This window comes from Rhinatrema bivittatum, unplaced genomic scaffold (genome assembly GCF_901001135.1).
Source record: "Rhinatrema bivittatum unplaced genomic scaffold, aRhiBiv1.1, whole genome shotgun sequence".
NCBI lineage: Eukaryota > Metazoa > Chordata > Amphibia > Gymnophiona > Rhinatrematidae > Rhinatrema > Rhinatrema bivittatum.
Window position 1 is genome coordinate 40,841 of NW_021821258.1, and position 24,306 is coordinate 65,146.

The window sequence follows — 24,306 nt, forward strand, 5'->3', positions numbered from 1 at the left end:
GCAGGGCTTTCTGCTCAGCAGGTAGGAGGGGGGCAGGGGATGCAGCCTGGGACTGATCCCATCCCCCACCCCAGGGACCGTGCAGGGAGGGAGCCGGGGTTGGAAATCCTGCTCTGGAGAAGGGGCAGGAGAATGGCCGCAGGGCTTTCTGCTCAGCAGGTAGGAGGGGGGCAGGGGATGCAGCCTGGGACTGATCCCATCCCCCACCCCAGGGACCGTGCAGGGAGGGAGCCGGGGCTGGAAATCCTGCTCTGGAGAAGGGGCAGGAGAATGGCTGCAGGGCTTTCTGCTCAGCAGGTAGGAGGGGGGCAGGGGATGCAGCCTGGGACTGATCCCATCCCCCACCCCAGGGACGGTGCAGGGAGGGAGCCGGGGCTGGAAATCCTGCTCTGGAGAAGGAGCAGGAGAATGGCTGCAGGGCTTTCTGCTCAGCAGGTAGGAGGGGGGCAGGGGATGCAGCCTGGGACTGATCCCATCCCCCACCCCAGGGACCGTGCAGGGAGGGAGCCGGGGCTGGAAATCCTGCTCTGGAGAAGGGGCAGGAGAATGGCTGCAGGGCTTTCTGCTCAGCAGGTAGGAGGGGGGCAGGGGATGCAGCCTGGGACTGATCCCATCCCCCACCCCAGGGACCGTGCAGGGAGGGAGCCGGGGCTGGAAATCCTGCTCTGGAGAAGGGGCAGGAGAATGGCTGCAGGGCTTTCTGCTCAGCAGGTAGGAGGGGGGCAGGGGATGCAGCCTGGGACTGATCCCATCCCCCCAGCCTCTCACTGAATCCATTCTTTGGGCTCCTTATTCTCTGCATCCGCTCAGGCTCTTCTTCCTGCTTCTCCCCCTCATACAGCAGCAGCAGCTCCTCCTGCTTAAGGACCCTCTCAGTTTCTGCTTCCTGTGATTTCTTTACCTTCCCCCTCTGCCTCCTCCTCTCACTTTGCCTTTTTACACTGAGAGTTTGATGCTCCCAAGGGCTTGTCTGGGTACTTTTCTAGTTGCCTTTACAAAACTGGAGATAGGAATTTCTCCCCCTACTCTCCTGTGAAACTTTGGGTTGCTCATAACTCATTATTTGTAGAAAATTTAGCCGGTGGAGGTGCTCTGGGTAGGGTAAAATTTAGCTGGAGAGACCTGTTTGAGATTTGGGGCGCGATCCCTATGTGCCCATGGTTTGCAACACCCCTGAATACGGAATTAGTACATCACAATGGGAGATATGTCACTGCCCAGGACACCAAACTCTTCCTGCCCTGTTAGGATTTAGCACAGTGAGTCCTCCTGATGGAATAGAACCTGATGTTCCTGATGTTCTGGATAATGCTCTTATAGCTTCCTTTTTATTATAATGTGATTTATCCACGCAATGACATTTCATATTCTCTGTCTCTGGTATTAGAGAATATTTTCCAGTTTGATTTGAAAACCCTGGGGTCTATGGAGGAAACTGATTCTAGGGCAACACAGAGGAAACAAATCTGGCATTTCCTGGGGAAGAGGGGTCCTGGTGCCCTCTTTTCAATGATAAAATGTTAGGAGAATAAATCCAGCTGAGATCTAATGCACGCTGAGCCCTTCCACGTGTCTCTGAGTGTTTTTGGTTTGTGTTTCAGGTGCGGGTGACGTTTGAGGACATCGCTGTCTATTTCTCCCAGGAGGAGTGGGGGTATTTAGATGAAGGGCAGAAGGAGCTTTACAGGGAGGTGATGAAGGAGAATTATGAGACCCTCATCTCCCTAGGTAAAAATTGCATTATCTGCATGTTTAGTGGACTCGAGGGCTGATTTACTGAAGTCGTTTGTGACTTTTCTCCTGACTCCAGCTCCAGCATTGCTCTGGGTCTGAGCTGGCACCTGAGATTGGTTGTTTGGATCTTTTCATGTGAGACCGGCCCCTGCGAGGCAGTCTAGGAATTTATCTCAGATGTCTTACATGAGGCACCTGCTGGGGAGCATCCACAAAGTTTCTCATGGGACTTGGCTGAGCCCTCAGCAGCAGGACCAGGATACAGGCCTGAATGGGCCAAATTTTAAAAGCGTTAATCGCACTAAAAGATGAATACGTGAGCGACATGAATTTCAAAAGCTGCTAATTACTTGCTCGTGCTAAGAAAGGGGCGGGGCCAGCAGTTCAGTGTGTAAATCTGGCGGCCGCTGCTCATGGCGCACTGTTAGCTGCGTATATTTCCTGATGCTCCTGATGAGGTGTAAGTCTGCAGAAATCACTTTTTAGGATTAACACGATAGGGTGAGGGGTCTTGCTCAACTGGGGGGAGTGCAGGATGAAGAGCTAGAAGGGTCTGGATGACCCCAAGATAGACTGGGCACACTGGTGGGCTAATGGGTAAAACTGGGAATGGCTTTAACCTGAGCAGGTTTTAAAATCCTCTTCCCTGCACGCGTTAAAGCCGACAAATTCTTAAGGAAGAAATGTGCTTTACATCTGCTCGAGAACACATGCTGGGCGTATTTTACATCATACACATGTACTTGTGCACGTGATTTAAAACTCCAGCGTATCTTTGCTCACTCGCCCCCAGGTGCACGTACGGTCGTGGGTATTCTTGTTTTACAATTAGCTGAATATGAACAGCAGGATACAAGAGGTCTGAGCTTGCTTCATGACTGTCATTACCCCGTGCCATACTTAGCCATGCACTGATATAATAGGGAGGTTTCAGCTTGTCTGCACACTTCTAGCTGGCTCATGGCCATTTTTCCCTTCTCCCCTACCTATGGATCCATTCTCCTTCCTCTTCCTGACGCTAACCCTACCCAATCTCATTCCCCACTTCTGTCCATTGGGAACATCAGGTGCACTGTCAGCCTCCCATATTACACGAAGGAAGGCGATCTATGAAAGCCGTCAGGTTGAACAAAGGAATAGATGCCAATAGTCTTGAAAAAGAACTTTATTGAAGTGGAGACACAAAGTAGCCCGACTCAGGCCGAGTTTCGCCGTATCAAGACGGCTGCCTCAGGGGCTAAAACATAAATAAAAGTTCATATAAGTACATCTTTATGTAATAATAAATAAAACAATGATTAAAAACAAAGTGTATGTACTGTACATGTATAAAGCATTGGTGACACATAGAGTATATTATAAATTATTAACATCAAATGTAATATAAATTAAATAAACTCACGGTTAGTACAAATATATAGTGAATATGTAATAAAAGATGGTTTTACCTTGTGTATATTCTCTTCAGTACACAAATAAAACAAATCATATATGAAGGATCATATATACCATTATATGATCAATGAAAGTAATGAATCTGTAAAAATGCAAAAAAAGGGGGGGATGGCAATATTATATAGGACTTTGTTCAAATATTAAAAATTGATTAATAAACAAATATCATGATGTATATACAGAGGTATATAATATCTTATGTGCACCTAAAGTATCAATTGATGACTTATATATCTATTCTTAAAAATCTGTGTAGATTTGTAAAAAAGCTATTCTATTTTATTTGAAACGAAATATTTAATAAAAGTCAAATGAATAAGTGAAAAATGTCAAAAGTGAATTATTAAATGAAAAGTGCAATGATTGTCTAAAAAAGATTGTTTGTCTAGAAATGATATATGACTAATAGATTAAGTGTATTGATGTATTAAATAAAGATAATTAGTTAATTAACAAGGTGGTATTATAGAAACCCTCCTGATGATTAAATTCAATACTGATGTGTGTAGTAATGAAGGAAAACCAAGTCAAATCTGTATGTGTATAAAAATGTATATAAGGATCTAAATATGCAAGTATGCAAAATTAAAAGGAAGACTAATGCTCTGTTAAGAATAAAATCAAATGGAAGACTATCTATACTAACAAAAAACTAATTGTTAAATAAATATCTTAAGTAATGGCTATATCACTAAAATAGAGCATAAATAATAAATCGTTATTAATGAATTGTGCAATGTAAAATAGTTCTAAACGATGAAATTATTTAATACAAAAAAAGGGGAGCATCTGTTGTCGACTAAGCCGAGTGTTTAGAGCACCATTGTGAATTAATTGTATATCGAATAATGATAGTCCGGACCGCGTCTGCAAAAATCTATATACAAATGGAGTGTCAACTCGAAAAACTACTATTATTATATTAAATGTATAATGTGATTATCATAAGAACTATCACCAGTGTAAAACGTGTATTCATAGGCAAAGTGAAAAAATGTGAATCCGATGATACGTAATAAACCGAAAAATAGATGAAAAATAGGCAATGCTGTGATTAAATAAACCATTCTGTATCGAAAAGAAGCAGCGGAAGAAACAAATTCTCTTATGAACACATATGTAGGACGATCTTGACTTTTACAAAGAAACATGGAATTAGCTCTATTCAAACATTAATTGTGTATGATATTCGCGCCAAGGTATAACTGCCATTAAGTGCCAATAGATGTCAATAGTTAGTGTCCATAAATGAACTGGCAACATTATTAAATACTAGTATACCGCTCTGTTTAAAAGCTTACTGCCTATGATACAATAACTTGATGCAGAATTTATTATGAGGGAAGCAAAATGCTTTATAGTCGATTGCATGGATCGGACTCAACTATGCGGGCAAACATTTATTGAGCTCTATATAGATATAACTAGTGTGCAATTTGCTAGCCAAGGGGCAGTTATCAATGATTACCAATTATATCAGACAATAAGAAAATATATAAAAAATAAAAAATAAATGAATAGATATATAAGTCATCAATTGATACTTTAGGTGCACATAAGATATTATATACCTCTGTATATACATCATGATATTTGTTTATTAATCAATTTTTAATATTTGAACAAAGTCCTATATAATATTGCCATCCCCCCCCCTTTTTTTGCATTTTTACAGATTCATTACTTTCATTGATCATATAATGGTATATATGATCCTTCATATATGATTTGTTTTATTTGTGTACTGAAGAGAATATACACAAGGTAAAACCATCTTTTATTACATATTCACTATATATTTGTACTAACCGTGAGTTTATTTAATTTATATTACATTTGATGTTAATAATTTATAATATACTCTATGTGTCACCAATGCCACCTGAGTCGGGCTACTTTGTGTCTCCACTTCAATAAAGTTCTTTTTCAAGACTATTGGCATCTATTCCTTTGTTCAGCCTCCCATATTCTCCACCTCCTCGGCCATTCTGTCTTCTGCCTTGTCCATTGCTTTACAAAGTTTTCTTCCTCTCACCCTAAGAGACTCTCACTGTCTTTACTGTCATCACACCTGCCCTTCTCTGGATATCAATCTCAGTCCTGTCCCTCCATGGTAACTCTCATCCTTCCCCTCCAAGCTTATCCTACCCCCACTCTCCTCCTTCTCTCCCTCTCAGGTTTTATCTATGGAGTATCCGCTCTGTTTCCAGCAAGCTCGTCTACGTTCCTGAGCTCTTCTCTCTCATTCTCTCCATTTTCTCTTGCTTCTGTGTTTATCCCACTGTTGTTTTTTACATTCTGTTACAGCTTTCATCTCCAACACTTCCGTGAGGTAATTCCAGGCATCCACCACACTTTCTATGAACAAAAGATAGCTCTTGATATTATTCCTAGTCCCCCCCCCTTGGAACTTTCTATCATGACCTTTGCTCTACAAATTTATTTTCCATTCAAAAGAAGTTTACTTCTTGAGCATTATTACCTTTCAGGTATGGAAGTGTCTCTATCATATCATTTATTTATTTAAATTCATTTAATATACCGATGTTCAAGACCAGGTCTTATCGTACCGGTTTACAATAATCTAGGGGTGAACCAGATAACAATGAAAGCAAATAAGCAAAAAGTTACATAATAACAGGGAATGTGGATCTGGGCTGCTAGAAGAAAGGATAGTTTAACAATTTCAAACTGGAGAGCAGAGCATATAAGCAGAAAGTAGGTGCTAACATGGTAAGAATTATATATAGATTTACAAGGTGTATACGAATGGGAATGGGAATATCATCCCCTTTCTCCTCTTCTCTAGGTTATACATATTTAGGAGCTCATCTCATAAGGCTTTTGGTGCAAACCCCAATGTTAGATATTTTTCATGGTCACCAGTGGTTGGTCAGAAATGCACAGCTCTAGCACTGTGAGATATTGTCAGAGCAGTGATTATAGGATCAGAAACCCAGATCCATTTCCATGGTTACTAATGCCTGATTAATGTCTTCTTCTATCACCAGCAAGTGATGAGGTCACACAGCACATAAAGGAGGAGAATCGAGAAGAACACCCTATGGAAGAAGGGCTGATCCCAAGAGAATCAGGAAATGGCTTTGAGAATGTTTCACAGGGGACTGAGAGAAGCAACACAAGGAATAGTCAGCAGGAGTCAGAGAAGAAGCAGAGATACCCTGCAGGAGTCTCACGGGATGGAGTCACTGCATGTGAGATGGAGGTCAAAGTCTTCCCTGAGCACCAGAAACACGAGAGCCCCTTTCAGAGCAATACCAGTGATCAAAAGACTTCAGATCTTTACCAGAGGGAGGGGAAAGGGAAGAAATCCTTTCTGTGTGACTCCTGTGGTACAAGCTTTGGTAAGGAATCACATTTAATATTGCACCAGAAATCCCACTCACTCCACACATTATTTCTATGCAGTAAATGTGGGAAAAGCTTCAGTCACAAGAAAAATCTAAAAGTGCACCTAAACATACATAAAACAGAGAAACCCTTCCCCTGCAGTGACTGGAGGAAAAGTTTAATTAGTAAGTATAAGCTAAAATTACATCACAAAATCCACACTGGAGCGAGACCCTTCTCTTGCACTAAAGGTGGAAAATGTTTTATTAGGAAGAAAGACCACACACAACACCAGCCAGTCCATACTGGAAACAACCCCTTTACTTGCACGGAGTGTGGGAAAAGCTTCCGTCGTAAGGATACGCTAATTTTGCACCATAGCATCCACACAGGAAAGAGACCATTCTCATGTACTGAATGTGGAAAACGTTTCCGTAGCAAATCAGGTTTCTCCGCACACCAGAAAATCCACACAGGTGAAAGACCATACATGTGTACTGAATGCAATAAAAGCTTCCCTGTGAAAGGTACCCTCAGAAGACACATGAGTCTCCACAAAGGGGAGAGACCATTCTCATGTAGTGAATGTACTAAAAGCTTCCCTGAAAAGTGTATGCTCACCCAACACATGAGAATCCACACAGGGGAGCAACCACTCTCCTGTACAGAATGTAATAAAAGCTTCATGCACAAGAGTGCCCTCATAATACACATGAGAATCCACACAGGAGAGAGACCATTCTCCTGTACTGAATGTGGAAAATGTTTCATTAGCAAATCACTCCTCTCCCAACACCAGAAAATCCACACCGGTGAAAGACCATACATGTGTACTGAATGCAATAAAAGCTTCCGTATGAAGGGTAACCTCACGAGTCACATGAGAATCCACACAGGGGAGCAACCACTGTCATGTACGGAATGTAATAAAAGCTTCACGCAGAAGGGTGCCCTCACAATACACATGAGAATCCACACAGGAGAGAGACCATTCTCCTGCACTGAATGTGGAAAACGTTTCGTTTGCAAATCACACCTCTCCCAGCACCAGCAAATCCACACAGGTGAAAGACCATACATGTGTACTGAATGCAATAAAAGCTTCCGTATGAAGAGTACCCTCACAAGACATATGAGAATCCACACAGGGGAGCGACCATTCTCATGTACAGAATGTAATAAAAGCTTCATGCAGATAGATGCCCTCAAAATACACATGAGAATCCACACAGGTGAGGAACTGTTCTCATCTAGTGAACGTGGAAAACGTTTCATTAGCAAATCACACCTCTCTGTACACAAGAAAATCCACACCGGTGAAAGACCATACATGTGTACTGAATGCAATAAAAGCTTCCGTATGAAGGGTGCTCTCACAAGACATACGAGAATCCACACAGGAGAGCGACCATTCTCATGTACGGAATGTAATAAAAGCTTCATGCAGATAGATGCCCTCACAATACATATGAGAATCCACACAGGAGAGAGACCATTCTCCTGTACTGAATGTGGAAAACGTTTCATTATCAAATCACACCTCTCCCAACACCAGAAAATCCACACCGGTGAAAGATCATACATGTGTACTGAATGCAATAAAAGCTTCCGTATGAAGGGTACCCTCACAAGACACATGAGAATCCACACACAGGAACGACCATTCTCATGTACAGAATGTAATAAAATCTTCATGCAGGAGAGTGCCCTCAAAATACACATGACAATCCACACAGGTGAGCAACTATTCTCATGTAGTGAATGTGGAAAATGTTTCATTAGCAAATCACACCTCTCCCAACACCAGAAAATCCACAAAGGTGAAAGACCTTACATGTGTACTGAATGTAATAAAAGCTTCACGCAGAAGGGTGCCCTCACAATACACATGAGAATCCACACTGGTGAGGGACTATTCTCGTGTAGTGAATGTAATAAAAGCTACCCTGTGAAGAGTGCCCTCACACGTCACATGAGAATCCACACAGGTGAGCGACCATTCTCTTGCAGTGAATGTAATAAAAGCTTCACGCAGAAGGGTGCCCTCACAAAACACATGAGAATCCACACAGGGGAGCGACCATGATCATGTACTGATTGTAATAAAAGCTTCCCTGTGAAGGATGCCCTCACAACACAGATGAAAACTCACTCATGCATTAAAATGGAAGGTCCTTTATTAGGAAGCAAAATCTCTCAAAACACCAGAAAATCCATTTGCCCCACTACAAACCATTTACATGACCTGAGTGTGGGTGAAAACTTAGGGGTAGATTTTCAAAACAGTGCCCAACCATCCACAGATTTTAAAACATGCGCCAAACTTTCATAAAATAAGTGTGGTGATGCTATTGGGACTTCCCCGGTTCCCTCCCAGTCTGCTCCAATTAAGGAATGGATTGGGAGGGCATTCAGTTACCCCCCCCTACCTACACTTCCTCCCTCTTCCCCTCTCCTACCCACCCCCTAAACCCTAACCTACCATTCCCTAAATTTTTATTTTATTACTTATTGTTCTTCCAGAGCAAAAGCAAGTATCAGAAAACCTTCATAAATAACTTTATATTAATCTCACACCAGAAAATACACACAGGAGAGAGACCATTGTCTTATACTAAGTGAGAGAAAACCTTCATTAATAACTACCGTATATATTAATCTCACACTAGAAAATCCACACAGGAGGGAGACCATTCTCATATATTGAATGTGCAAAATGTACATTAGGGAGTCTGAGGTCTCACCACACCAGAAAGTCCACACTGGAGTCCTGAGTGAAGGAAAACCTTCCTTGCTAAATTTACATTAATCTTGCACAGGAAAGTTTAAACAGATGAGACCTTTTTCATATGAGTGTAATAAAACATTCTTACAGACGACACATGAAAATCCACACAGGGGAGAATGCGATCATCCCCAATAAACACTGGCATACAAAAGAGATTCATTCTGATCAAGGTCTACACAAACAAACTCATGGAGACCCTGCCCCGAGAGAGACCATTGTCATCCAATAAATGCAGAACATGCTTCATTAGGACCATTCGCCTCTCACCATACCAGAAAATGCACACAGATCACACATGATGACATTTAACAAATGATGCAATCAAAGACCAAGAAAATGTGCCAGAACGATACAGAAATTGAATTCTACTGAGCGCCAAGGGTCTGATGCATCAAGACACTCCCTGTGCATAGAGCTCCCCATACTCCAGCAGGAAATTCCCTTTCACAAAATGCGAGTGCTAAGAGGGCATTAGCAGTGAATTGGAGAGACTAAGATCAGACTCAGCCAGGGCCACTTTCACCCAGCAGTCTCCTCCATCTCTCCTGCCCTATTAATCTGATGCTGGTGCAGCTTTACTCCTTGTTGGCTGATGGGAGGGCAGAGGGGAATATATTTATTTTACTGAATTTCTTCACTTTCCTGTGCAGGGACCCACACAGATGGCTTAGTTCATTATTTTGCATTTGGACACAAAACATGCTGAGCACTTTCCCACAGGCTGGGCTGTCACTTGTTTCAATGAAAATGTTTTACCCTACACACACACTATCTGAATTTGTCTGTAGTTCCAAATGTTCCAAATGCAGCAGTCATTAGATTCCCTAAATCCACCCTTCCTTTTAGCAATTACAGGTGTCATTCCATTAGTTACAGGGATTCCTTTTCCAATTTATGGTGCAAAGATACACTGAACAAAAATACAGTGCTTCAAGCCATTTTTAGAAGTTATGACTTCTGAATATATGTATACTTTTAACAAAACTATTAATGAATTGTCACAGCTCTATGTACAGATGATTGTTATTATCCCAAAGCATAGTATGTGCTATTGTAAAAGGACAAGTTTGTGTTTCCATTGATAACAACTTTGAATTTGGTCTAATTCGTGGGAAAACTGTTAGACTGGCTCACAGATCTAGGGATAGTTGGCAGTGGTTTCTTGTTGTTTGCTCTGATCCTTTGCTTGTGAGTGTGAAAACAGTGTGGATGTGTTTGCCTACCTGTTTATTGTTTTATGGGCCTAAAACAACATCTCCTATTACTTTGAATACAGTCAACATTTAGAGGTCAGGTATGACCCAGAACCTCTATGCTTCTCTTGAAAAAGACCTCCTCAGGATGAGTCATGTTAACAAGGACAGGTAAGATCTGGATAGTCTATCACTAGGATGGGTTATTCTGGACAACCTAAGACAGTTGCATGGCCCTGAGTGTAATGATTGTCCCCAATCATTAAGAGGGAACTAATGAAAATGTAGGTTATTTGTTAATTGCTGCTTTAAAAGAAAGAACTACCTCATGTGTTAACAAATACCTGGAACAAGAAGGCCTGAACAGCATGGGAATGCAGAGTAAATGTGAAGATGAGACTGAGTAAGTAAAGAATGTGAGATGCATGAGAAAAATGTACCAGCAATAGAAAAGAACATGAGAGCCAAGTTTAATAGTCTAAAAGAGGGAAATGCAAATTTAAAACAATGCTATGTTTATTCCCATAAGGAAATACAATCTCATTCTTTCCGTTTCCTCTATCTTGATGTATATGTATAGAGACTTTGGTAACCTACCACTAGAATAGGTAATGCCAGGTACGGGCCATTTAGTATGAAGAATTAGTAGAGCTTATTCTTCAAGAGGGGAATGATAATATTCTGGATTAAATAATTGAATAATGAAATTAATGGAACAAGAGAGAGGAATGTATGTCTTTATTAGCAGGCAAAACAATTATGGGTAAGAGAAACAGAAGCAGTTTTACATAGTGAACTGTCTGCAATTCAAGGTTGAGTTACTGAGCGGGATAGAGACATCTGGTATTTTCTAGTATTAGCAAGTTTCAGTAATTCTCCACTCTAAGAAAAGGGAGTCATTTCAAAACAAAAAGAGAAAAAAACTCTGCTAGCCATGTATAAAAGACAATGATGTATCCTTTAATAACTGAGCAGGCTAGGTAATACGTCACCATTAAGACTATTACGCTGCTCCCAAGAAACCTTGTGTATTTACTCTCACTCTCACAGGACAAGCAGGATGGTAGTCCTCACATATGGGTGACATCATCAGGATGGAGCCCAATCACGGAAAACTTCTATCAAAGTTTCCAGAACTTTGACTGGCCCCTACTGGGCATGCCCAGCATGGCACTAACCCTGCAGCCAGCAGGGGTCCCCTTCAGTCTTCTTTTTTCCGCGCAGCAGTAGCCTTGCGCTTTAGGAGCTCTGAAGAGATTCCTGACAGGAATTTTCCTCACGGAATTAACTAAAGTTAAATTGCCCCACAGGGTCTCTCCTCTAACTTTTCTCTGGCTGAGGTACTCCGGTAAGTTTTTTGACCGTTTTCTGTCGATTACCGTCGAGTTTGGCCCTTGCGGCCTACTGGCCGTCAACCGTACCGCGGCTCGATTTTTTTCTATGGCCATGGCGTCGGGGTTCCGTCGGTGCCCGGACTGTACTCGCACCATGCCTATCACAGACCCCCATGGAGTCTGTGTAATGTATTTAGGCCGTGAGCATGATGTCCTGACTTGCACCAAATGTGCCCTCATGACACCTAAAGGTCGCAAAGCCAGAATGGAGAAGATGGAACTCCTCTTCTGTGTTCAGACCCCGACGCCGTCCATCGCATCGACGGAACCGGCACCGTCGCACCAGCATCGACCACCGTCTGGTGACCGTCCGCCATCGACGTCTTCACGGCCATTGACGCCCGCTACTCCCCCTCAGTATCGAGGGGATCACAGGGAAAAACATTGCCATCGACATCGTAAGACTCGGATCGTCGAGGGAGCAAAATCATCGACCGAGCCACCGTCGAAGAAACCGCGTCCAGGAAAGGCACTGACCATTCTTGCGGACCGGGTCATCGAGGCCACCCTCAACTGATCGGGGTTTGGGAGTCGCGAGTCCGCCTGTAAAGGTGGTCCCTCCGACTGTGCCTCTGCCTCCCTCTTCTGTTCCGGAGCCAGGGCTGCTAGCTCCAGGTCTCCAAGAAGAACTGGACCGGCTGGTTCAGGAGGCCATCGACAAGGCGATGCAACATCTCCAAGTTCCTCCGACACCAGCACCAATTGTGGAACCTGTCACCGATCCGATTGCGGCAGCGCTGACACCGCTGCTATCCCGGATGGAGGTGCTCAGGATAGCCCTTCCACCTGTGGTTCCAGGGTCTCTGATGGCTCCGATGCCCTCCCCGTTGACAACTTCATCAGGAGGAGAAACACCGTTCCGCATTCCTCCATCGGGAGTTTTGCCTCAGCCATCGATTGCCAATTCGTCCCTCGCCACCGATTCATCCATCGGTGCCGATATGTCCATCGGCGCCATCGATGCCTTCGATGCCGGCACCGATGCCTTCCATTCCATCCTCGGTGCCCCCGGTCATTCATTCGATTTTCTCGGAGCCTCGACCAGGGCCTTCAGGTATCCAACCCCCTTCTCATCCTACAGGTCAGTCTGCTGATCCTTATGACACTTGGGATGATGATACTTTCACAGTCACCAATTACTTACCTTCACCGCGTTCTCCTCCAGAGGACCTCTCTTTCATAAATTTTGTGAAGGAAATGTCTGAGTTGGTCCCTTTCCAACTTCAGACGGAACAGGATGATAGGCACCAGATGATGGAGTTGCTCCAATTCCTGGATGCCCCCAAAGTAATCCCCTCTATCCCCATTCATCAAGTTCTTCTTGATCTCCTCAAAAGGAACTGGGAAAATCCTGGATCCATTGCTCCAGTTCACAGAAAGGCTGACACTACTTATTTAGTTCAGTCAGCCCCGGCTTTCAAAAATCTCACCTCGACCACCACTCAGTTGTGGTAGAGTCGGCTCAAAAGAAGGCAAAAAGGTCGAAACCACACTCATCTACCCCACCTGCTAAGGAACAAAAGTTCTTAGACAATATTGGTCGACGAGTGTTCCAAGGAGCCATCCTCATCTCCCGAATTGCTTGCCAATATAATAGGGTCATCTTCAAACAGATACAGGACTTTTCTGAGTCCCTGCCTGAACAATTCCCAAGACCAGCTACAAACCCTTGTAAACAAAAGATTTGAGGCAGGAAAGCAAGAGATTCAAACATCTTATGATATATTCGACACCTCTACCAGTGTGTCTGCAGCTGCTATTTCGGCAAGACGGTGGGCCTGGCTCAAATCTTCTGACGTTCGCCCAGAAGTACAAGACCGGCTGTCTAACCTACCATGTTTAGGAGATAATCTGTTTGGTGAACAGATCAGAGAATGGTGGCTGAATTAAAAGACCATCATGAGACTCTCAAACAGCTCTCATCGATGCCTTCCGACTTCTCCTCCAGGCAACCCTTCCGGAAGGACTCTAAGAAGTCGTTCTACCACCCAAGAAAGGCTTATCCACCACCAGCAAGGTCCCGTACCACGAGACCTTATCAAAAGCCTCAGACTTGCCAAGCCCGAAAGCAAAAACCACAAGCAGCTCCTCAGCCAGGACCTGCTTCAGGTTTTTCGACTTCCGCTTGGAGAGCAGCAGCCAGATTCCTCTGCCAGACATACCAGTGGGAGGTCGATTGTTCCACTTTCACAACATGTGGCAGTCAATCACAACCGACCAATGGGTACTGGCAATCATTGCTCAGGGTTATCATCTAAACTTTCTCGCCCTACCACCGGACTCCCCACCTCTACAGACGTGGAGAACGTCCGACCACTCCATTTTTCTGGATTAAGAGGTTTCCCTCCTCCAGTTAAGGGCAATAGAACCCGTCCCACTCTCACAGCAAGGCCTAGGGTTCTATTCCCAGTACTTTCTCATCCCAGAGAAATCAGGGGTGTTCGTCGAATTTTGGACCTACATGCTCTCAACAAGTACCTCCAGCAAGAAAAGTTCAAGATGGTAACCTTGGGGGTTGCTTCTACCTCTTCTACAAAGAGGAGACTGGCTCTGCTCTCTGGACCTCCAGGACGCATACACGCACATTGCGATAACTCCAACTCATCGCAAGTATCTCAGGTTTCTAGTAGGCCCCAAGCACTATCAGTACCGAGTGCTTCCGTTCGGCCTGGCATCTGCACCATGAGTCTTTACCAAATGTCTTGTGGTTGTCGCAGCTTTCCTCAGGAAAGAAAGCGTTCACGTCTACCCCTATCTGGACGACTGGTTAATCAGGGCTCCAACCCAGCAAACTGCTTGGTTGTTCCTCGATTTGACTCTACACACTCTAATTTCACTAGGATTTTTCGTCAATTACGGAAAATCCTTTTAGTCCCATCTCAAACCTTGTCGTTCATTGGGGCAGACTTGGACAGCTTGCAGGCAAAAGCCTTTCTACCTCAACAACGAGCGCTAACACTCGTGTCTCTCACTCACCAGTTGCAGTCTCAGCATACAGCAACAGCTCGCCAATTCCTCGTCCTTCTGGGACACATGGCGTCCTCAGTCCATGTTACACCAATGGCCCGCCTGGCCATGAGGACTCATGCATTGGACTCTGAGGTCACAATGGGTTTCAAGCTGTTCAGCCTCTGTCGACCATTGTCCACTCACCAACTCATTCCGTCTGTCTCTCGCCTGGTGGAAAGATCAGAACAATCTCCTCCAGGGACTGCCCTTTCAAGTGCCAGATCCTCAATTCATTCTCACCACCGATGCTTCTAACCTCGGGTGGGGAGCTCACGTAGACAATCTACAGACACAAGGGTCTTGGTCTCCAAAGGAAGCCAAACATCAAATAAATTTCCTGGAACTTCAAGCAATGCGATATGCTCTCAGGGCTTTTCAGGATCGCCTATCAAATCAGGTCATCCTCATTCAGACGGACAACCAGGTGGCCATGTGGTACATCAACAAGCAGGGAGGCACAGGCTCCTTCCTTCTGTGAAGCTGCGCAAATATGGGCGGAAGCTCTCTCCCACTCGATGTACCTCAGGGCCACCTGTTTGCCGAGAGTGGACAATATATTGGCAGACAAGCTGAGTCGCGTCTTCCAACCGCACGAGTGGTCTCTCAACTCCTCAGTGGCGGACTCAATATTCCAACAATGGGGATACCCCAGACAGACCTCTTTGCGTCTCCTCAGAACCACAAAGTGGACAACTACTGCTCCCTCATTCGGAGCAAATGCTCTCAGCCCAGAGATGCATTCTCCCTCTCGTGGGCAACCGGTCTGCTCTACGCATTCCCTCCACTTCCACTTCTCTTGAAGACTCTCGTGAAGCTACGTCAGGACAAGGGAACCATGATCCTGATAGCACCTTACTGGCCATGCCAAGTGTGGTTTCCCATACTTCAGGATCTCTCCATCCGCAGACACATTCCCTTGGGAAAGGACCTGCATCTGATCACTCAAAACGACGGATGCCTACACCATCCCAATCTTCAGGTCTTGTCTCTGACGGCATGGATGTTGAAAGGTTAATCCTTCAACCACTTAACCTTTCAGATTCGGTTTCTCGTGTCTTGATTGCTTCATGGAAGCCTTCCACAAGAAATCTTATTCCTATAAATGGAAAAGGTACACATCATAGTGCACCTCTCAGTCCCTTGATCCCTTTTCCTGTCCAATCCCAAGGTTTTTGGACTATCTCTGGCATTTGTCAGAGTCAGGTCTTAAGACATCTTCCATCAGAATGCATGTCAGTGCGGTAGCCGCCTTCCATAAAGGTGTCTGAGATGTCCCTATTTCAGTACAACCCCTCGTAACACGCTTTTTGAAGGGCTTGCTCCATATCAAGTCACCTTTACGTCCTTCGGCCCCTTCTTGGGACCTTAACCTGGTTCTCGGTCGGCTCATGAAACCACCATTTGAGCCTCTTCACTCCTGTGACCTAAAATATCTCACATGGAAAGTGATTTTCCTTTTGGCTATCACTTCAGCTCACAGGGTTAGTGAGTTACAGGCCCTAGTTACCTATCCGCCTTAATTTATTATTTTGAACTTTTATATACCGACATTCATGTGGAAAATTACATATCATATCGGTTTACAGTGAAACACAATATTGCAAAAAGCATTACGTAGAACAGGGATTCTATGTAATGCTTTTTAGTGTAAAGTCTTACACTAAACTCCTGCAGGACGGGGTGGTACTCTGCACTCACCCTAAGTTTTTACCTAAGGTAGTTTCGGAGTTCACATTAATTAATTAATTTATTAATTTAATTTATAGTTTTTATATACCGGGAGTTCCTGTATACAATACATATCACTCCGGTTTACAGATAACAGTAAGAACTACTGCCGGGGGGCAGTTACATGGAACAAATCAGAACACTTGATCTAAATAAATAGTAAAGAACAAAACTGCTGGGGGTAGTTTACATGGAACAAATCTTGGAACAAATCAGAATCACTTAATCTAAATATATAGTAAAAAGAACAAAACTGAGTTCAACTTTTAGCATATAAATAAGGCAATTGATAATCTTGTCTAAATAGGCAGAGAACAATACATTTAAAACCAAGGACTGGGGTGTTTAAATATTCTAGTTCTTAGCTCTCTGGGAATGCTTGCAGGAAGAGCCAAGTCTTTGATAGTTAAAAGGTAATGTGGCATGGCTCAAGGCGGAGGTCTGGTGGTAGGGAATTCCAGAGAGACGGGCCCCGCAGTTGATAGAGCGCGTTTTCTCAGGGAGCATTTAGCTGGCTGGGTAATCAGTCTGTTTTGATATGCTCTTCTAGTCGGCTTATTCGAAATATGAAGTTGCAGCTTGAAGGTTAAGTTGAGTGGGGATATGTTATGAAGGGCTTATGAATCATCATGCTGCTTTTGAACTGTATCCTGTATTTAATGGGAAGCCAGGTGGAAGTGCTGGAGGATTGGGGTGATGTGGTCTTTTTTTTTGCGTTGTGAGAATTCTTGCTGTGGCATTTAGGACCATCTGGAGGGGTTTGGTAGAGCATGCGGGGAGTCCCAGCAGAAGTGAATTGCAATAGTCTAGTTTCGGGAGAATGATGGCTTGGAGTACTGTGCGGAAATCTCTGTAGCGTAGGAGTGGCTTTATTTCTTTAAAACTTGTAGTTTAAAGAAGCATTCTTTGGTGGTGTTTGTTAATGAATTTATTGAGGCTGAGTCTGTCGTCTAGAATTACACCCAGATCTCTGACTTGCGGTGAGGTGGTGTATCCTGAGGTGTCTGGAGAGTTGCTTGGAGATAGGCAGGGTAGATTTTTCCGGTGCTTATTATAAGGATTTCTGTTTATGGGTATTTAGACCAGGTTGAGGCTGGTTAGAAGCTCGTTGATGGGTTGAGAGGGCATTTATTCCAGTAGGCCATGGTCTTCTGTAAGGTGTCCGTTATGGGGGATGATAATTTGTGTCATCCGCATATAGGAAATGGGTAAGTTTGAGGTTAGTGAGGAGGTGACAGAGTGGGAGAAGATAGATGTTGAAAAGGGTGGGGAGAGTGAGGATCCTTGTGGTACCCCCATTTTGGCCTTGGATGGGGTGGGATTCCTTGTTGTTTATTTTGACTCTGTATGTTCTGTTCTCTAGGAAGGATTTAAACCAGTTGTACGCTGCTCCTGTGATGCCGATGTCTGTAGTCGTTGTAGTAAGCCAGAATGATTCACGTGTCGAACGCTGCTGACAGATCCAAGAGTGCGAGAAGGCAAGGTTGGCCTTTCTCAAGATTGAAGATAATGGTGTCAGCTAGAGTGGCTAATAGTGATTCAGTGTTCTTTTTTCTTCCGGAATCCGTATTGGTTATTGGTAAGGATATTGTTGTCATCAAGGAATTCAGAGAGTTGTCGGTTGACCACTTTCTCCATAATTTTAGCTAACATAGGAAGGTTTGCTATAGGTCTGTAGTTTGCAGGATCTGTGGTGGAAGGTTGGGTTTTTTGAGGAGAGGTTTAAGCATTGCAGACTTGAGTTGGTTGGGAACTTGGCCTTGGGTGAGAGAGAGGTTGATAATGTCTACAAGGGTTTGGCCACGATGTCAGGGATGGAACTCAGCAGGTTTGATGGGATATGGTCTAGGGGGTGAGAAGACGGTTTTATCTTCTTCAGAATGTTGATATTTTCCAATGTGGAGGTGGGTTCGAGAGATGTAAGTTCAGCTGTGTAAGTGTTGGGTTGAAGAACGGGTGCTATAGAATCTTGGGAGCTGTGGTTGCTGGAGGCGCTTGTGTGCGGGAAGGAATGTCGTTTTGAGAGGGGCAACGAGTTGAGGTAATTTTGTTGTCAAAGTAGTTGGCTAGTTCATTGGCTTTTTTAAGAGCTTGGTCATCGGGGATGCATGGTCCAGGAGGTTTGGTAAGGGCTGAGGCATAGGCGAAGAGGGCTCTTGAATCAAATGAGAAGTGGTGTATTTTTTTGGAGAACAACTCTTTCTTGGTTATGTTGATTTCGTTTCTGTATGTGTTGAGACATGATTTGTAGTGAGAAGGGATGTTTTAGTTGGGTTTTTTTCGCCATTGGTTTTCTTTGCCTCTAAGCTCGTGTTTGCGTGCTTTCAGCTCTGTAGTGAACCAAGGTTTCCTGTTGTCTTTATCTGGGTTGATGGACTTTGTTTTCTTGGGACACACTTGATCAGCGACCTTGGTTGGTGATGTTGAGCCATGATGCTGTAGCTGAGTTGGTGTCCGTAAGGTCTAGATTCATTAGCTCCTTGGTCAGGTGTTTGCTGAGGTGATCTCCTGAGCACTGTTTTCTAACCGAAATGGAGATTGTTTGGGTTGTATGAGAGGGTGGCTCCGCCATCTCTAACATGGATGTGATGATGCTGTGATCAGACCAAGGTACAGTGGAACATGTAGGAGTGGTGTGGGATGAAAAAGCCTTCGTTTATGAAGATAAGGTCTAGGGTGTGACCTGCTTTGTGGGTGGGATCTTTTACTATTTGTCTGAAGCCCATATGGTTGAGGGAGGAGAGGAGAAGAGTTTTTTACAGTTGGAGGATTGAGGTTGGACATCCACATGGAGGTTGAAGTCTCCCATCAAGGATGGTTGGTTTCCGGAGGAGTTCAGGTGTTTTGCTGTTAGCTCTATAATTGGGAAGGGTTGTTGATTCAAGACTTCCGGGGGGAGCGTAGATTAGTGCAATAGTCAGATGGTTTAGAGTTGAAATAGCGCGAATTCTATGTTTGCTATGGCATTGGATGTCTGCAGTGTTAGGCCTAGTGGTTTCTTGGCGGCTAGTAGAAGGCCTCCTCCTCTTTTTTTTATGTCTGGGTATAGATAGTATATCGTAGTTCTGGATGGGCAGCTGGTTTGATATAGGGCAATGTGGGTGGGTTTTTAACCAGGTTTCTGTTACAGCGCATATATCAGGTTTAGAATCAGATAAGATGTCATTGAGTAATGTGGTTTTTTTGGATATGGATTGCGCGTTGAACAATGTGAGTGAAAGAAGAGCCAGGCCTAGACATTGTGTTATGGGTGTCAGCATGATGGGCCTGATTCTCTGTTGGCGGTTAAGATGGGGTTGTGGGGATCTTAGGAGCTCTCCACCTTTGGTTGTAGATGATGGGGATAGTAAGTGGAAGCATGGTGGTGGGTGAGCGTGGTGGGTTCCGATCTGACACTGTGGGTTCGTCAAGGGCTGGGAGGTAAGGTCCGCTGTAAGGGCACTGCTTCCACTGCTGCTAACGGAATAGCCTGTTGGACTTGCCTTGAGAACTAGCTGGTATAGAAGCCCTGGCTTCTGGGCTGCACTAAGGGGAGCACAAAGGGCAGGCCCCTTTGGCGCGCTCCTTCGGCGCGTGACGCCTAGCCTAGTTGACTTTTATAGGTGACTTTTTTTCGTCGCACATCATGATGTCATCAATATGAGACTTAACATCCAGCACAGAGATTTGAAAGGTGATTCGTTAGTTGCAGGGCAGGCTCCCAGCTGGGGGAGGGGTTAACAGCCACGAGGTGGAGGAGGAGGAGAGGTCAACGGAGGGCTGAGTAAGGAGAAAGCTCTATCCAATCCCTGGATTCTGGCTTGCAGAGCAGGAGCACAAGAGAAGCAAGTGGAAAATGAAGTTACCTGCGCAGAGAGATTTAAAAGTACATCGTTAGTTGCAGGCAGGCTCCCAGCTGGGGGAGGGGTTAACAGCCACGAGGTTGGAGGAGGAGGAGAGGGTCCAACGGAGGGCTGAGTACAGAGGAAAGCTCTATCCAAGCCCTGGATTCTGGCTTGCAGAGCAGGAGCACAAAGAGAAGCAAGTGGAAAATGAAGTTACCTGCGCAGAGAGATTTAAAAGTACATTCGTTAGTTGCAGGGCAGGCTCCCAGCTGGGGGAGGGGTTAACAGCCCACGAGGTGGAGGAGGAGGAGAGGGTCCAACGGAGGGCTGAGTACAGGGGAAAGCTCTATCCAAGCCTGGATTCTGGCTTGCAGAGCAGGAGCACAAAAATCAATCCATCATACTACCTACCTTCTTTCCCAGGCCCCATTCCAATCCAGGGGAACAGGCTCTGCATACCCTTGACTGTAAACGGGCTCTAGCTTTCTATCTAGACCATACAGTTGCCCATAGGAAGAGCACTCAGTTATTCGTCTCTTTCCATCCCAACAAGTTAGGGCAACCTGTGGGTAAGCAGACTCTCTCCTCCTGACTAGCGGATTGCATATCCTTTTGCTATCAGCAAGCAGGCATTCCATTTCAAGCCGTGTTAAGCACACTCTGTGAGGGCCATGGCGACTTCAGTAGCACACCTACGATCGGTGCCGCTTCCTGACAGTTTGCAGGGCTGCCACCTGGAGTTCTCTCCATACTGTCGCAGCCCACAATTGCTTGGACAAAGCCGGAAGACAAGATTCCATCTTCGGCCAGTCTGTCCTGCGTAACTTATTTCCAACGTGACGTACCCACACCCTTCCGCCTGCCCGGTGGGGTTCAGGATGCCCTCTACCAAATTCTACCCCAGTTGTTGTGCCTGTTGCACACTGTTGGGTATATTTGGTGCATGTTCGGACATCCTCCGCTCGGTACTCACCCATATGTGAGGACTACCATCCTGCAAAAGCAAATGTTGCTTACCTGTAACAGGTGTTTTCACAGCACAGGCAGGATGTTAGTCCTCACGAAACCTGCCCGCCTCCCCGCGGTGTTGGGTTCATAACGTTTTGTTGTTTTATTTTTTCGGCACTGCCTGTAGCTATCAAACAAGACTGAAGGGGGACCCCTGCTGATTGCAGGGTTAGTGCCATGCTGGGCATGCCCAGTAGGGGCAGTCAAAGTTCTGGAAACTTTGACAAGTTTTCCGTGATTGGGCCCCATCCTGATGATGTCACCCATATGTGAGGATGAACATCCTGCTGTCCTGTGAGAACACCTGTTACAGGTAAGCAACATTTGCTTTCTTGCTTTCTACTAATAAAGATACTCATTTTAAAGAGGAAAAGGTAGTTGTTAATTATTTACAAAGTGCCGGCCTTCTTTGAAATCTCTATGAGCGTGTTGTATACAGATGATGATTTTTCTTTGAACTCTCTGCAAAGGCCAGATAATGATCTTGAAATCCCTGGTTGCAGCCCAGGGTAATTGAACACTTCCGTTTTCCTAGTTTGAATTTTGCGGGCCCTTATTTTCTAGTAGGTAAGGCTCAGCTCTTCCTCCGTCTGTGTGCTGGTGGCTGGGGCAGTAAGGGCTCGGTCTTCTGAGCACCAGGGGCTGTCAGTTTGAATCCAGCTTAGGAAAAAGAGAGGGGGATGAAAAGTAGGTATAGTCAAGCTTTGGAGCTGGTCCCTTTTAGGATTTTTTTTTTTCAATTCCTTTTTTTGGAATTTTTTTTTTTTTTTTACACCCAATTATGTTTCTGTGAGCGTTTCCCATTTACGTGCAATGTGTCTGGCATGTCCTATTTTTCCAATAGGAGGTGTGGATTAGGGTGAAGTGGAACTTCCTTTTTCATGGCGAGTTAGTGAGGGCCTGTTTTCTCCCAGCCTGACATCATCACGAAAGGCCGGCTCAGGGTGAGGCGAGTGTCGGGGGACATTTCGGGCCCTGCCTTAGTGGATGATATCGGGCAAGGGAGGCAGCCGCGAGGATCAATCCCATAGCGGCAGGAAGTTTTGTGGTGCACAAGCAACTTTGGCGGGTCACCCCATGCCCCTTTGTCAACAGGACGGCTTAACCCTCCCAACTGAAATTTGAAGATGAACCAGAAAGAGAGAAGAAATGTCCCTCCTGTGGGCTTGTCGTACCCCAGAACATATTGCAGAGCAAAGTGTGCCTTCTGGCCTCATGAGAAGCTTTAGTATTCCAGAGAGCGATGACGCCATGGAACGCCGCCCATGCAAAGTTTATCATTCAACCTGACGCTAGCAGATTCTTGAGTGGAGTCGTAGTCTAGTGGTGAGAGCAATGGGCCCTGAACCAGAGAAGCCAGCATTCAGTTCCCACTCAGGGATTGCTATGGCAAATTACCTCTCTCTCCTACAAGAATAAATGTGGGGAGTACCCTTTTTGGGATTTTTTTTTCAAAAGGCCGATATTCGGCTCCATTTGTCTGGCTAAATTCGGGTATTAGCTAGGAAAATTGCAGACTTTGAAAATCCCACCCTCTGAGCGGCCCCAACTTAGCCCCATGACTTTTTATCTGGCTGAAATGTTATCTGGCTAACTTGAGGGGGGGGGGGGGGGGAGCCTTCCAGGTCAGAGTTCGGCTATCCGGCTAAGGTGAGTGCTCGGGCCTAGCCTGTGGCCAACTCAGCATAGCCTCCGGTTTGTAAGGTGGCGCGTTAGACACAAGGGTCCTAATCCCAGGCCCTTCCAGGGAGGCTACTTTATTTATGTTATGTATATTTAGCCCACACCTTTTTATTGGTATCTCCAGGCCGGAGGTAACACATGTAAACGATGGCAGGGCAGATAAAGATCACAAGGGTCCACCCGGTCTGTCCATTTCAGATTCGTCCACTTTGGTTAGATTTTCAAAGAAATCCCTGTACGCAACCCAGCGACGACTTCTGCCTCCTCTGTGTCTTTCACCTCACTTTTCAACTCTGTTCCCACCGCCGCTGGCTGTATGTGTCCAAAGCATGCCCCGAGTCCGTCACAGTAACGGCATCTGCATCCGCCACTAGCGGGCCGTTTCAGGCCTTGCCCTCTTCAACTTAATTAAGCGCCTCTAAGCCGGTCGAGCTGCACCTTAAACACCAGCGGCTCCGTCGTCCTGCAGCCCCCACGGTGAAACATCCCTTGTGGGAACCGTGAAACACTGCGTCTAGGCAGCCCCGCAGGCTTCAGACATCCGCTGTGGTGACTGCACAGCCCCCTGCGGTTCTCATGGCAGAAATTTGAACCACGCGGGGCTCCATAGATAAAGAGCTCTGTGGTTCAAACAAGGGCAAATGGGAGGGCTGGGCAGGGGGTGAGAGTGGGAGATGGAGATGGGAAGATGGTAAGACAGGTGAAAAGAGAGAGACAGAGACTGGAGGGCTAGTGAGGGGACAGAAAGGGGTGACACTTCCCTGTGAGTGGACAGGAAGTTATAGGAGTAAAAGACAAAAGGGAAGGCTCAATGTCTGAGATAGGGGTAGGGAAGACAGCAGAAGAGAAGAGCAGAACCAACAGCAATGCCAAAAAGAATGTGAAGAGAGAAAAAAAAGGTTGAGAATGTTTTCTTTGCAGTTTTTAGAGAGGGGCAGAGGTCTGCTCTGCGAACGTGCATTTCTTCTGTCTTTGCATTTTGTTCAGTCCAGGAGGAAATGCATTTCTTTATCTTTTTCCAGTGCATGCCACAGTCAGGCTGGTCTGGCTTTCCTTTCAGCCACTGACCTCCATTTCCTAGTTTGAATTTTGCGGGCCCTATTTTCTAGTAGGTAAGGCTCAGCTCTTCCTCCGTCGGT

The 24,306-nt window shown here is 45.2% G+C and overlaps 1 protein-coding gene across 1 annotated transcript; it reads left to right on the plus strand.

Moving 5' to 3' along the window:
• The first annotated feature begins 1,570 nt into the window (after positions 1-1,570).
• LOC115082557 (gastrula zinc finger protein XlCGF58.1-like) lies at positions 1,571-11,656 on the plus strand. Its single transcript, XM_029586772.1, has 2 exons — positions 1,571-1,728; positions 6,201-11,656. The coding sequence occupies exons 1-2, from the start codon at positions 1,695-1,697 to the stop codon at positions 8,624-8,626; spliced, it is 2,460 nt and encodes an 819-aa protein (XP_029442632.1). The 5' UTR covers positions 1,571-1,694; the 3' UTR covers positions 8,627-11,656.
• The last annotated feature ends 12,650 nt before the right edge of the window (positions 11,657-24,306 follow it).

Excerpts from the sequence above, each read along its gene's own strand:
- LOC115082557 (XM_029586772.1), top strand. The coding sequence starts at position 1,695 with ATGAAGGAGAATTATGAGACCCTCATCTCCCTAG. Across the intron at positions 1,729-6,200 it reads TGAGACCCTCATCTCCCTAG|CAAGTGATGAGGTCACACAG; the intron begins GTAAAAATTGCA and ends TTCTATCACCAG.